The following is a 14,671-nucleotide window of genomic DNA, read 5'->3' on the forward strand; positions in this document are numbered from 1 at the left end:
AGCATCCCGTGGTCTACTAAATTGTCTGACTTCATTTTAATATTTAATTGTTCATGTACTAATAGTATAATATATTTGTTGTCATTCCCAATCTTCTTTATAAGATCATATGTGCATTTTACAAGGGGATAAGCTAGAGGTATTACACTAGGCTTCAATGTTAAAAACAAATAATAAAGGCAAACCAATTAATAAATTCCAGTTTTAGACAAATGCAGTATTTCAAAAGAGCACACATGGATCAATCAGTATTACACATCCCTTGGTTAATCCATGCAAGTTCAATTGTGAAGGGTTTTGTAAGCAGCTTACCAAGTAAATAAGTACTTAATTTGAGAATCACTGAACATATGTTGCATTTGTGTGTTAACCAGTGAACATTGTTTACTTTATATGGCTTTCATGTCTCAATACAATTTAAATAAAAATAGGGAAAAAGAATAAATGATTTTCGCCATAAAATGATACACATTATATAAAAAATGTCTAGTATAGTTGGTTGAATATTGTTTCTTCATTTTCCGTTAACATCCTAAATGACTTCCACAAAGAAATATCAGGAATTATTTCAATTTTGGCACTTTTTTTAAGCTTTAGAAAATAAGTGTTAACCTCATGTTGTCACATTTTATTATTTTTTCTCTATATATATATATATATAATTTTTTATTTTATTTTTGAACAAGAACTTTAAAACACATGAAATAAAAAAATTGTCCTTGTTGCCCAAACTATTGTATAGAATGCCCCCTTTTTTTTCAGCAAATGCTTTCATGTGATATGTTGATACTGTACAGTAGTTAATAATCCGAACCCATAACACAGTTTTTTGCTTAAAAAAATAAATCAGTAACCATTTAATTTGTCTTTGAATCCTAATTCCAAAGTGTCAGGCTTCCCTGCATTCAATAAATATTCATTCACAGTTTATGTATCCTTAGAGGATGAGTACATTTCTTTAGGACATATCAAGTTGAATACTTCATTTTACAAACACCTGCTGTGGTGGAAGCAGCTGATGCAGAGGCAGATGCGGCCCCCTGACTGTCAACAAAAAGAGGGTCCAAACAAGCTACTTTAGCGGCAAAAAATGAATGGATGCAATGAAGGACTGCAAATAGATTGGAGAACTCCAGTTCCTGTAAATAATAAATGCAAAATTATATTAGTGTCTGCTTAATCCAACCATAACTTACAAAACAGCACAATTGAAATAAGAAATCTTGAGCACTTTAAACTTACCAACACTACCGAAAATGTCAATCATACATATACCAAAACATGTTCAAAGCAGTTACTTATAAGCCAGTGTCAAAAGATTACATTTGATAGCAAAATAGATTAGTATGCCAATCTATTTTTGCTGTCAAAACAATGGAAATGAGACCCCCAATGGACTCCATCACAAGTCACTCATTCAGAGCCTTTTGGGTCCTGTGATCGCAGATCTGGCTTAGCATTATGGCTTCTATCATGAATAAAAGTCGTAAGACAAGTATTATATTATTATAAAATATTATTATACTTAGTCTTCTTAAAGAGCATCTGTCAGCATGATCAACTTTATTAAAACAAGCATACAACCTGGTAGGGTTAATCATGCTAATAAAGACGATACCCTGATTACAACTATTTGTTGTCCTATTGGTGAGAAAATTAGCATTTGCATTCATATGCAAATGACCATGCTAGAGCATGGAGGCACTGGCCAGAGCCCTTGAAGCAACAGTTTGTTACACCCCTTCGGCTTTATTCTCTTCCCTTGGATTGACATATCGTCCAGCCCAGTCTTGTGACTGTACTGTGTCTTCCAGTCCCAGCGCTTGCTCAGTGGATATCTTGCTGCACTCCGAGCAGGTCAGATTCCAACTGGACAAACACCAAGACCTGTCATCTCGCACCTAATTTGTGTATTGGCAATTGCTTAGCTGCAATCTGTGCTTGCTTGGAGTGCAGCAGGAGATCCACTGAGGAAGCTCTATCAATACAGGGGAAGGAGGAGGAACTTAAGGGATGTAACATACTGGTGCTCCAAAGGCTCTGGCTGCCCCAGTAAGGTTATTAGTATATGAATAAAAATGTCGTTTTCTTACCACTGAGGCAACAGATAATCATCAGGGTATAATTTTTATCAGCATTATCAACCCTACAAGGCTGTATGGCCTTTTTAAAAAAGGGTTAATGCCACGACTTTGTCACAGTCTTGGTGTTGTTCGCTGTGACATGTTTGCTGTGTGTGCTAGTTGCCTGGGGCAACGTGTTGTTTATGCAGCATGTGTGTGCACTGCTCCTTGTATCCTGGTTCCTTCCCTGTCTGGTGCTTGTGGGTTTAAGTTCCTGGCTGGGTGTGGTCACTAGGTGCTATTTATCCTGTTGCTAAGTGGCAGGAGTGTTAGTTGTCCTCCAGCCTTTGTTTGGTGTTGGAGCTATGCTCCTGCCCTGGGTGTTCCATCTGCCTAGTTCTTGAGGGCCACCTAATGAGACATCAATGTCACCTGCCCTTCCTACTCTGTTTCTATGTGTGGTATGGTTTATGTTTTGGGTTGGTGTTGTATATCTAGTTTTTGTCCCATGTCTGGTCTGTTTCTGGTGTGTATAGTCCTGCATAGATGCTAGACATTTCCCCTGTCTGAGCCTTTGGTAAGAGGGCTCTTGGGTTCCCCGGAGGGGGAACAACAAGTCAGTGTACAGTTCTGCCTGAGGCCGCCATGCATCCTCTCCGCATGGTGGTCCAAGCAGTTACTGGTGTGCTGGGTTCTGTGTTTGTTGTTTGTACTGTGTCCTGTATGGTTTTCGGGTTCCAGTACATATGCATGGGTTCCAGTCGTTGTTGTTTGGACTGCTAGTATTTCTTCCAGCAGCAGGTAAGTGGCTTAGTATATTGGTGCTCTTGGTCCAGTGGGAGTTCTTGTCACTGGTTTCTTACCTGCCATTCCAGTTTGCTACTCACTGTCATCTCTTTATGTTTGTGTGTATTGGTGTTATACTTTCGTTGTAGGATGTTCTAGGGGTCAGGTGAAATCCTTCTCGAACATCACTGAAAACTTGTTGTTAGATGTTCTAGGGGTCAGGTGGACCCACACTAGAACATGAAATTCCTGGACATGGGTAAGCAGTCAGTTCACTCGAGTTCACCTTTCCTCCAGGGAACCTTATGAGAAATCAAGGTGCCGCCAATAGTGAAGTACAATCACAATAGGTTCCAACTGCAAGGTTTTTATTATACTCACAAGATGGATAAGGTAACAAGCAGTGTACACAAATCATTCACCCGACCCGGGTTTCGCTTTGAGAAGCTTCGTCAGGGTTATCCTGAAACTATCAGGGTGAGTTAGGCCCCTAGGTTTCGGTGTATAAACTTCCCTACCAATGAGGCCTGTTCATACTTATGGTTAGTCAGGGCTTGCATTAGGGTTGCTCTAGGACAGTGATGGCGAACCTATGGCACGGGTGCCAGAGGCGGCACTCAGAGCCCTCTCTGTTGGCACCCGCGCCTTGGAAAAAGTCTATGGCGTACCAATATGCTTTAGACTTTTCCTGCCATTCATCATCACAGGACGCACTATGAACAGCACTAGCAGTGCATTGTATGTAGGCTATTAAGCTATTATAGCTAAATGATAAAGTACATGGAAGATATACTATATTGGTATTCAGGTTAAATTGCCGTGTTGGCACTTTGCAATAAATAAGTGGGTATTTGGTTGCAGTTTGGGCACTCGGTCTCTAAAAGGTTCACCATCACTGCTCTAGGAGGTCACAGCTCCCTTACCCCAGTGTCTAGGCATAGTTTCTGTTCCCTTTTCCCATCAGTGTTTGGTGTGGAGTTTTTCCCCCACACCCACCGTGACAGTTAATCATGCTGACAGATGCTTTTTAACCCCTTAAGGACACAGGGCGTACAGGTACGCCCTTGTGCCCTGGTACTTAAGGACACAGGGCGTACATGTACGCCCTGTGCATTTTCAATCACCGCCGCGCGGCCGGCGGCGATCGGAACCCCGTGCCTGCTCAAATCATTGAGCAGGCACTTGGGGCAAATGCGTCGGGGGGTCCGGTGACCCCCCCATGTATGCGATCGCAAAAAACCGCAGGTCAATTCAGACCTGCGGTTTTCTGCGTTTCCGGGTTATTCGGGTCTCTGAAGACCCGATAACCCGGAACAGGATGGTGATGGTGGTGTGATTTCACTCCACCAATCACCATCCAGCGATCCTGAGTGGTGATGGTGACATCACCACTCAGGATCGCTTTCTGATTGGTCAGGGGGCGGTGCGGCGGCAGATTCAAAAGAGGCAGGCGCCCCTCTCCTCCTCCTTTTGTGTTCCAGCGCCGGAGGAGAGAGGAGCTGCCTGCTTGTGTCCACCATCGCTGCCAGCACCCCTGATCTGTGCCCCCAGGACCCGATCTGTGCCCCAACACCCCATCAGGTACATAGGGACAGCTAGGGAAAGTTTGGGATAGGCAGGGAAAAAAAAGGGAAAGTTAGTTTTTTTTTACTTTTTATTGCATCACCCTAGTTAGGGTGTCTGGGGTCCACAGCACAGCTGTGTGACCCTAGACCCCCCAGGGGTGCTGCCACTTGCCCCCCTCCCCCTGCCACTTGCCCCCCCCCCCCACCTTTTTTGGGGTGCTTTTTTTTTTTTTTTTTTTTCATCGCACACCCCACCGCTGATCAACTTCGGACGGTTGATCAGCAGTTTTGAATTTTTTTTCCTCACTTTTTTGCCCTTTTTTTAGTTAGTTTTATTTATTTTTTTCTGTTAGTTTTAGGGTGAGTTCGTGAACACCCGTGCCCCCTCACACACGCACACCAAATAAAGAGTTACACACACGCACATATACACGCAGACACACACTCCCCTATGGCCCGCCGGACGTTCTCGGCCGAGGAGGCATACGCCCAGCTTGCCTCCGAGTCCGAGAGTCCCAGTGAGGATGAGGATGACCCCACATTCCTGTTGTCATCCGCATCCTCCTCATCATCTAGCGATGATGATGAGCCCCCAAGGCGGCGGAGACGCCGCCAGGCGGAGCAAGGGGACCGCCATGTTAGGGACCCTGTGGCCCACACTAGTACGAGCAGCTCTGGGGCTCGTACTGGTTTCCCGGCCCACCAGTTAAATCCACCGGAGCACCCTGCCGGTGAACTTGTCTGGTGTAGCCCAGAGCGATACGAGCCCGTGATTCCTGATTTTGTAGGCCAATCAGGAATCCAGATTTCCACAGTGGGCTACACTGAATATGACTTTTTTTGTCATTTTTTCAGTGACTCACTGGTAAATCTGATGGTGGAGCAGACGAATCTGTACGCCCAACAGTTCGTCGCTCAACACCCGGGCTCCTTTTTGGCCAGGCCCGGTGGCTGGACGCCGGTCAGTGCAGCCGAAATGAGGACATTTTGGGGCCTCGTGCTGCATATGGGCCTGGTCAAGAAACCCAGTGCCAGGCTGTACTGGAGTGGGGACGTCCTATATCAGACCCCACTTTACAGTACGGTTATGACACGCTCCCGGTTTGAGGCCATCAGGAAATGTCTGCATTATTCCGATAATGCAGCATGTCCACCCCGAGGTGATCCTGCCCATGACCGTCTGTACAAGATACGGCCGGTCATCGATCACTTTGGGGCCAAATTCATGGAGGCCTATGTACCTGGAAGGGAGGTCGTGGTTGATGAGTCTCTCATTGCGTTCAAGGGGAGACTCATTTTCCGCCAGTATGTGCCTTCCAAGCGGGCGAGGTATGGCGTGAAGCTATACAAAATTTGTGAGAGTACCTCAGGGTACACTTACAAATTTCTTGTGTACGAGGGGCGAGATTCCCGGATTCAACCACCAGAATGTCCCCCCACTCTGGGTGTTACCGGGAAACTCGTGTGGGACCTTATGTACCCACTGCTGGATAAGGGTTACCACTTGTACGTGGATAACTTTTATACCAGTATCCCCTTGTTCCAGTCCCTTGCCGCCAGATCCACGTCCGCTTGTGGGACCGTGCGGAAAAATCAACGCGGCCTCCCTGCCCACCCCCTCCAGGTACCCATCCCCAGGGGTGAGACCCGTGCCCTTACCACTGGAAACCTGTTGCTGGTCAGGTATAAGGACAAGAGGGATGTCCTTATGCTGTCCACAATTCATGGCAACGGCATCACCCCTGTCCCTGTGCGAGGTACCGCGGCAACGGTCCTCAAGCCCGATTGTATCGTCGCCTACAATCGGTATATGGGAGGAGTTGATCTCTCGGATCAAGTCCTCAAGCCATATAACGCCATGCGCAAAACCCGGGCATGGTACAAAAAAGTTGCGGTCTACTTGGTGCAGGTTGCCATGTACAACTCTTTTGTACTATCCCGAAGCGCTGGCAGCACAGGGACATTCCTCCAGTTCTATGAGGCAGTCCTCAAGGCCCTGATCTTTTCGGACCGGGAAAGAGCAGGCCGGAGTACCTCGGGAACTGTAGGCGCCCGGATCGTCCCTGGCCAACACTTTCCAGGTGTGGTCCCCCATACTGGAAAGAAGGGACGAACCCAAAAAAAGTGCAGAGTGTGTCGCAGGAGGGGGATACGGAAGGACACGACTACTCAGTGCGACACATGCCCCGATCATCCGGGCCTCTGCATTGACGGTTGCTTCAGGGAGTATCACACTTCCATGGAGTACTAAATTTATATCCCAATTTAGGACTGACATGGGATAAAAAAAAAAAATGGTTCTCAGACTTGAGACACCCAAAAAAACTAAAATAATTTATTAAAAGTAGACATAGGTATTGCCGCGTCTGTAATAATCTCCTCTATAAAAATGCCCCATGACCTAACCCCCCAGATTAACACGGTCCAGAAAAAAAAAAAAGGTGCAAAAAAAGTTTTTTTTTGTCACCTTACATAATAAAAAGTTTAATAGCAAGCGATCAAAAAGTCATATAGCCCCCAAATTAGTGCCAATACAACCGTCATCTCATCCCGCAAAAAATGAGCCCCCACATAAGATAATCAGATAAAAAAAAAAATTGAAAATGACCCTTAGACTTTAGAGATACAAATTTTTTTTTAGGGTATCAAAAAGGATAATATAGTCTAAAACCTAAATTATTGTAAAAAAAAAGTTGACTTATTAGGTATCGCCACGTCCGTAAGAATCTCCTCTATAAAAATACCCCATGACCCAACCCCCCAGATTAACACAGTAAAAAAAAAAAAAAAAAAATAGGTGCAAAAAATTTTTTTTTTGTCACCTTACATAACAAAAAGTTTCATAGCAAGCGATCAAAAAGTCATATAGCCCCCAAAATAGTGCCAATAAAACCGTCCGCTCATCCCGCAAAAAATGAGCCCCCACATAAGATAATTGGCTAAAAGAAAATTAAAAAAATTACACTTAGACTTTAGAGATACCCAAAAAAAAAAGTTGTATCAAAAAAGATAATATAGTCAAAAACCTAAATAATTGTAAAAAAAAGTAGACTTATTAGATATTGCCGCGTCCGTAAGAATCTCCTCTATAACAATATCCCATGACCTAACTACCCAGATTAACACGGTTAAAAAAAAAAAAAAAAAACGGTGCCAAAACCGCTATTTTTGGCACTTTTCCATTTCAGTCCGTTTTTTCCGGTAAGAAAACAAGGGTTAACAACCAAACAAAAGTTAAAATTTATTACCCTGATACTGCAGTTTACAGAAACGCCACATTTGTGGTCGTAAACTGCTGTATCCGTAAAAGGGAGGCTGCAAAAGGAAAGGACCGACATGGTTTCTGGAAGGCCGATTTTGATGGCCTTTTTTATTGACACCATATCCCTTTTGAAGCCCCCCTGATGCCCCCCTAGAGTAAAAACTCCCTAAAATTGACCCCATCTAAGAAACTACACCCCTCAAGGTATTCAAAAATGATTATACAAACTTTATTAACCCTTTAGGTGTTCCTCAACAGTTAATGGCAAATGGAGATGAAATATCAGAATTTCAATTTTTGGTAACCTTACCTCACAAAAATGTAATATAGAGCAACCAAAAATTATATTTACCCTAAAAATACTCCCCCAAAAAATGCCACCTTATCCCGTAGTTTCCAAAATGGGGTCACTTTTAGGGAGTTTCGACTCCAGGGGTGCATCAGGGGGGTTGAAACAGGACACGGTGTAAATAAACCGGTCCATAAAAATCAGCCCTCCAAAAACCAAACGGCGCACCTTTCACTCTACGCCCCGCTGTGTGGCCGTACAGTAGTGTACGGCCACATATTGGGTATTTCTGTAAACGGCAGAGTCAGGGTAATAAAGATACAGTCTTGTTTGGCTGTTAACCCTTGCTTTGTTAGTAGAAAACATGGGTTAAAATGGAAAATAAGGCAAAAAAATGAAATTTTCCAATTTCATCCCCATTTGCCAATAACTCTTGCGCAACACCTAAAGGGTTAACGACGAATGTAAAATCAGTTTTGAATACCTTGAGGGGTGTAGTTTCTTAGATGGGGTCACTTTTAGGGAGTTTCTACTCTAGGGGTGCATCAGGGGTCTTCAAATGGGACATGGTGTAAATAAACCAGTCCATAAAAATCAGCCCTCCAAAAACCAAACGGCGCACCTTTCACTCTATGCCCCGCTGTGTGGCCGTACAGTAGTTTACGGCCACATATTGGGTGTTTCTGTAAACGGCAGAGTCAGGGTAATAAAGATACAGTCTTGTTTGGCTGTTAACCCTTGATTTGTTAGTGGAAAAAATGGGTTAAAATGGAAAATTAGACAAAAAAATGAAATTTGCAAATTTCATCCCCATTTGCCAATAACTCTTGCGCAACACCTAAAGGGTTAACGACGAATGTAAAATCAGTTTTGAATACCTTGAGGGGTGTAGTTTCTTAGATGGGGTCACTTTTAGGGAGTTTCTACTCTAGGGGTGCATCAGGGGTCTTCAAATGGGACATGGTGTAAATAAACCAGTCCATAAAAATCAGCCCTCCAAAAACCAAACGGCGCACCTTTCACTCTACGCCCCGCTGTGTGGCCGTACAGTAGTGTACGGCCACATATTGGGTATTTCTGTAAACGGCAGAGTCAGGGTAATAAATATACAGTCTTGTTTGGCTGTTAACCCTTGCTTTGTTAGTAGAAAACATGGGTTAAAATGGAAAATAAGGCAAAAAAATGAAATTTTCCAATTTCATCCCCATTTGCCAATAACTCTTGCGCAACACCTAAAGGGTTAACGACGAATGTAAAATCAGTTTTGAATACCTTGAGGGGTGTAGTTTCTTAGATGGGGTCACTTTTAGGGAGTTTCTACTCTAGGGGTGCATCAGGGGTCTTCAAATGGGACATGGTGTAAATAAACCAGTCCATAAAAATCAGCCCTCCAAAAACCAAACGGCGCACCTTTCACTCTATGCCCCGCTGTGTGGCCGTACAGTAGTTTACGGCCTCATATTGGGTGTTTCTGTAAACGGCAGAGTCAGGGTAATAAAGATACAGTCTTGTTTGGCTGTTAACCCTTGATTTGTTAGTGGAAAAAATGGGTTAAAATGGAAAATTAGACAAAAAAATGAAATTTTCCAATTTCATCCCCATTTGCCAATAACTCTTGCGCAACACCTAAAGGGTTAACGACGAATGTAAAATCAGTTTTGAATACCTTGAGGGGTGTAGTTTCTTAGATGGGGTCACTTTTAGGGAGTTTCTAATCTAGGGGTGCATCAGGGGTCTTCAAATGGGACATGGTGTAAATAAACCAGTCCATAAAAATCAGCCCTCCAAAAACCAAACGGCGCACCTTTCACTCTATGCCCCGCTGTGTGGCCGTACAGTAGTTTACGGCCACATATTGGGTGTTTCTGTAAACGGCAGAGTCAGGGTAATAAAGATACAGTCTTGTTTGGCTGTTAACCCTTGCTTTGTTAGTGGAAAAAATGGGTTAAAATAAAAAATTTGACAAAAAAAAGAAATTCTCAAATTTCATCCCCATTTGCCAATAACTCTTGTGCAACACCTAAAGGTTTAACAACGTATGTAAAATCAGTTTTGAATACCTTGAGGGGTGTAGTTTCTTAGATGGGGTCATTTTTGGGTGGTTTCTATTATGTAAGCCTCGCAAAGTGACTTCAGACCTGAACTGGTCCCTAAAAATGTCGTTTTTGTAAATTGCTGAAAAATTTCAAGATTTGCTTCTAAACTTCTAAGCCTTATAACATCCCCAAAAAATAAAATATCATTCCCAAAACAATTCAAACATAAAGTAGACATATGGGGAATGTAAAGTCATCACAATTTTTGGGGGTATTACTATGTATTACAGAAGTAGAGAAACTGAAACTTTGAAATTTGCAAATTTTTCCAAAAATTTGTTAAATTAGGTATTTTTTGGTGCAAAAAAAAATATTTTTTTGACTTCATTTCACCAGTGTCATGAAGTACAATATGTGACGAAAAAACAATCTCAGAACGGCCTGGATAAGTCAAAGCGTTTTAAAGTTATGAGCACTTAAAGTGACACTGGTCAGATTTGCAAAAAATGGCCTGGTCCTAAGGTGTAAAAAGGCTGTGTCCCTAAGGGGTTAAGTACTCTCATTTTTATATCGGAACAAGACCATCCATAATCCTAAAGCGTCACAATTCTCACAACTTGGTATCTGATTTTAATTTTATACATGATGTAATTTGTGATCTATCGAAAATAAATGTTGACTTTGGTGTTTTTCATGGTCCCAATTTAGGACATGATTTAATTCTGAAAAATAAATGTAGACACCCTGACGTATGCTTTGCCTTTTATTCCATGCTTTGAAGGACCACCTTCTTTACTGCAATGTGGAGGAAATGTAATGCCACAGTCAGAATAATTATTTGCATCCTATTTAACTTTATTGCACATTTAGATGTTAGAAAATGATATGCATTTTATTGCCCAAATGGCTAGGCCACGGTGAAAAACATACACTTGAAATTTAGAAGCATTCAGAGCAAACCACAAAAGCAAAAAAATATATATAGGTATATATACCCATAGAAGTTCAAAGAGCTGTCAGCACCACATATCTAATAACCCTGTTTAAGTTGGACTCTAGCCTTTCTACCAGAGTATACTGCTCCTCTAGTCCGGATATAGGCATGCCAGTCTTGGATGATATGAAGAGAAATGGCTGTACTATAAATATTGGTCTCCTAATAAAAAGAATTTGAGTAGGAGGTGGTTGGGTTCAATTTTTACTTAAATAGGATCTTTTATCACTCCTGACATTCCTGTTTTAATAGCTTTATGCATTCCCCGTGTAATAACAATTCTGGAGCATCTATTCTTATGACTCTATGTTGTGCCATTACTTTTTTATTTCTACTAGAAGTTATGAATGAATTGCTATTAGCCTTTAGTAAGGGTACAGAGGGGAGGTAACCAGTTGGGGGGCTGTACCTGCAGAGACTGACTCTACCCAATCAGTGCTGCCATTTTCAGACTGTGCAGGTGGGAAGGGGTGCATGGAAATACAATCTATTAACTACATTAAAAACAACACATTTAAAGTGCTTTTATGTTCATCAGCTTTCCTCTGGTGGAGTCGAGAAGTCATGGTCAAACCATTTTTTATAACAGTCAACCTGTCAGCATTTTCAGTTGACAGACGGATACACTTATCTTTTATAATGCCACCAGCAGCACTAAATACCCGCTCAGACAAAACGCTGGCGGCAGGGCAAGGCAGACCGGCAACTCCAAGGCCTGGAGTAGTTGTAAGGCACTGAGGAATCATTGCGGACGCTGACACGGTCTGCTATGTACTCCTTCACCATCTTCCAAAATGTTTCCCTCCTTGGGACAGTAGGCCACGCATCAGGGTGAGGGTGCTGGAGGGCTGTCATGAAACTGTCCCAGGTTTTGGAGAGTGTTTCCCTGCCTCTCTTGGAACTGGTGTGTGTTACCCTTGTCTCCCCTCCTCGGTTGGCCAAGGAACTGCGGACTCTGCCGCCAGCATTGTAAGATGGAATGTTTTGGAGCAATTTTTCAACAAGGATCTTCTGGTATTGCACTGTTTTGATCATCCTCTCCACCAGAGGAATGAGAGATGAGAAGTTCTCTGTGTAGCGGGGGTCGAGAAGTGTAAACAACCAGTACTATCTGTGTTGTCCAAAATGCGTTAAACGCTTGGGTCGCGGGAAAGGCAGCCTAACATAAAATCAGCCATGCGTGCCAAAGTACCAACAGGCAAGACTTCACAGTCGTCATCAGGAGGATCACTCTCAATCTCCTCATACTCCTCTGTCCACCCATGCTGAACAGATGGAATTAAACTTCCTCTGTAGTGAAGGCAAATGTCTCCTGCTCCTCCTCCTCCTCTTCATCATCCAATTCGCACTGAGAAGATGAACTGCGGGTGGTCTGGCTATCACCCTGTGTAATGTCTACCCCCATTTGCACCTCTTACTCATGCAAAGCATCATCCTTAATTGTGAGCAGCGACCGTTTGAGTGGACACAAAAGTGGGATGGTTACACTAATAATAGAGTTATCACCGCTCACCATCTGTGTTGATTCCTCAAAGTTTCTTAAATCCTCAAAGAGGTCAGACATTCATGCCCACTCCTCGCTTGTGAATAGTGGAAGCTGACTGGAAAGGTGAGGACCATGTTGCAGCTGGTATTCCACTACTGCCATCTGCTGCTCACAAAGCCTGACCAACATGTGAAACGTGGAGTTCTAGCGCGTGCTCACGTTGCACAACAGCCGCTGAGCTGGCAATTTCAAGTGCTGCTGCAGCGTTGACAGACCGGCTGAAGCTGTCGATGACTTGCGGAAATGTGCGACGCACCTTCACCAGTAGCTCAGGCAAATTGGGGTCGTTTTTGAGAAACCGCTGAACCGCAAGGTGGAACACGTAGGCTAGGCATGGGATGTGTCTAAGCTTGCTGAGCTCCAAAGCCGCCACCAAGTTACGGCCATTATCAGATACAATCATGCCTGGTTCTAGGTTGAGTGTCGAGAGCCACAGCTCAGTCTGGTTGCTTATCCCCTGCCACAGCTCTGCGGTGGTGTGCTGTTTGTCCCCTAAGCATATCAGCTTCAGCACGGCTTGTTGCCGCTTCCACACTGCAGTGCAACACTGCTTCCAGCTACCGACTGTTAACTGACTGGGGATGCACGCGGATAAATCTGAGGTGGAAGTGGAGGAGAAGTGGGGGTTGGAGCCACTAACGTAGCTTGGCGTCCGTAGCACCTGTTCCATTCCAGGATACGACTCACTCCGGGCCTCCACAACATTCACCCAGTGTGCCGTCAGGGAAATGTAGAGTCCTTGGCCAAATGCACTCTTCCATCTGTCCATGGTTAAGTGGACCTTTACAGTAACTGCATTAGTCAGGGCACAAGTGATGTTACTGGACACATGTTGGTGTAGATGGGCACGGCACACCTGGAAAAATAGTGGCAGCTGGGGGTGGCCGCTGACATCAGACTGCGGAAGGCCTCAGTGTCCACAAGACTAAATGGCAACATTTCCAGGGCCGGTAATATGGAAAGCTGCTCATTTAGAGCCATGGCCTGTGGGTGGGTGGCTGGGTATTTTCGCTTGCGTTCAAAGTCCTGGGGTAAGGACATTTAGACGCTGTGCTGGGACACCTGAAGTGGATGTGATCACTAATAGTGCTTGCGAAGGTCCAGATGCAGGGTGGGAGGCATCCTGGCCTGCGCCTTTGACAGGGGATTGGCCAGCAAGTAACATAGGGGAAGAAGAGGCAGTGGTGTGACCCGCAGACACAGATTGTGGACCCAGATGTTAATCCCACTTATTACGGTGCTTGGATTCTATGTGGTGGATCATGCTGGTGGTGGTGAGGTTGCTAGTGTTCACCCTGGCTTATTTTCGTATGGCACAGGTTGCAAACTACTATTCTTTTGTCGTCCGCACTTTCCTCAAAAAAGCGCTTTACTGTGGAACATATACCCCTTGGCAAGGGGGTGCTCTTTGGAACAGTTGCGGGCCTGTTTGGTGTGACCCACCTTCTCCCTTTTGGCACCCTATCTTCCAGCCTGTTGCGGTGCTGCAGATCTCTCCCCCTCTGTACTGCTGTCCTCGCTCAGCTTTCCACCTTCCCAGGTTGGGTCAGTGACCTCACCGTCCACCACCTCCTCTTCCACTTCCTCACTCTGATCATCCTCCTGAGTTGTTGACCTAACCACAACCTCAGTGATTGACAACTGTGTCTCATCCTCTTCATCAACCTCTTATGACAATAAATGTGGTTGACTCATTGGCAACTGTGTCTCATCATTATCTACCTCATTAAACACTATTTGCTGTTACGCACTGTCATTTTCTTGTGACTATGGATGCTCAAGAGGTTGGGAATCAGGGCACAAGATCTTATGTTCCTCTTTAAGTGTGAGGGCCAAATCAAGGAATGGTGATAATAAGAGGTCCTGGGAATATCCGATTGTGGGATCACTTGTTTGGCCAGACTGTACATGATGGGAGGAAGGAAGATCAGGATGAGGATTGTGTTGAGCAGACTCTTGGCTACTGAGTCTGGACTTGGTGGAAAACAGGGTGGTGTTTAACCGACTGGAAGAATTATCTGCTGCAACCCAACCGACCAGCTGGTCGCACTAGTCTGACTTCAAGAGTGATGTCCTCCGCCACCCTGCAAACTGGGACATGAAGCTAGGTATTGAGGATGATTGTTTTTC

General features: G+C 44.2%; 1 protein-coding gene across 1 annotated transcript in view; it reads right to left on the reverse strand.

Moving 5' to 3' along the window:
* Positions 1–586: 586 nt before the first annotated feature.
* The window catches only part of SNTG1 (syntrophin gamma 1), a 367,362-nt gene continuing 353,277 nt past the window's right edge, over positions 587–14,671 (reverse strand). The window contains exon 18 of the mRNA XM_044294730.1: positions 587–1,139. Coding sequence (XP_044150665.1) covers positions 969–1,139 — 171 coding nt within the window. The 3' untranslated portion in view covers positions 587–968. The remainder of the gene's footprint in view (positions 1,140–14,671) is intronic.

The sequence above is a fragment of the Bufo gargarizans genome, chromosome 5 (assembly GCF_014858855.1).
Source record: "Bufo gargarizans isolate SCDJY-AF-19 chromosome 5, ASM1485885v1, whole genome shotgun sequence".
NCBI lineage: Eukaryota > Metazoa > Chordata > Amphibia > Anura > Bufonidae > Bufo > Bufo gargarizans.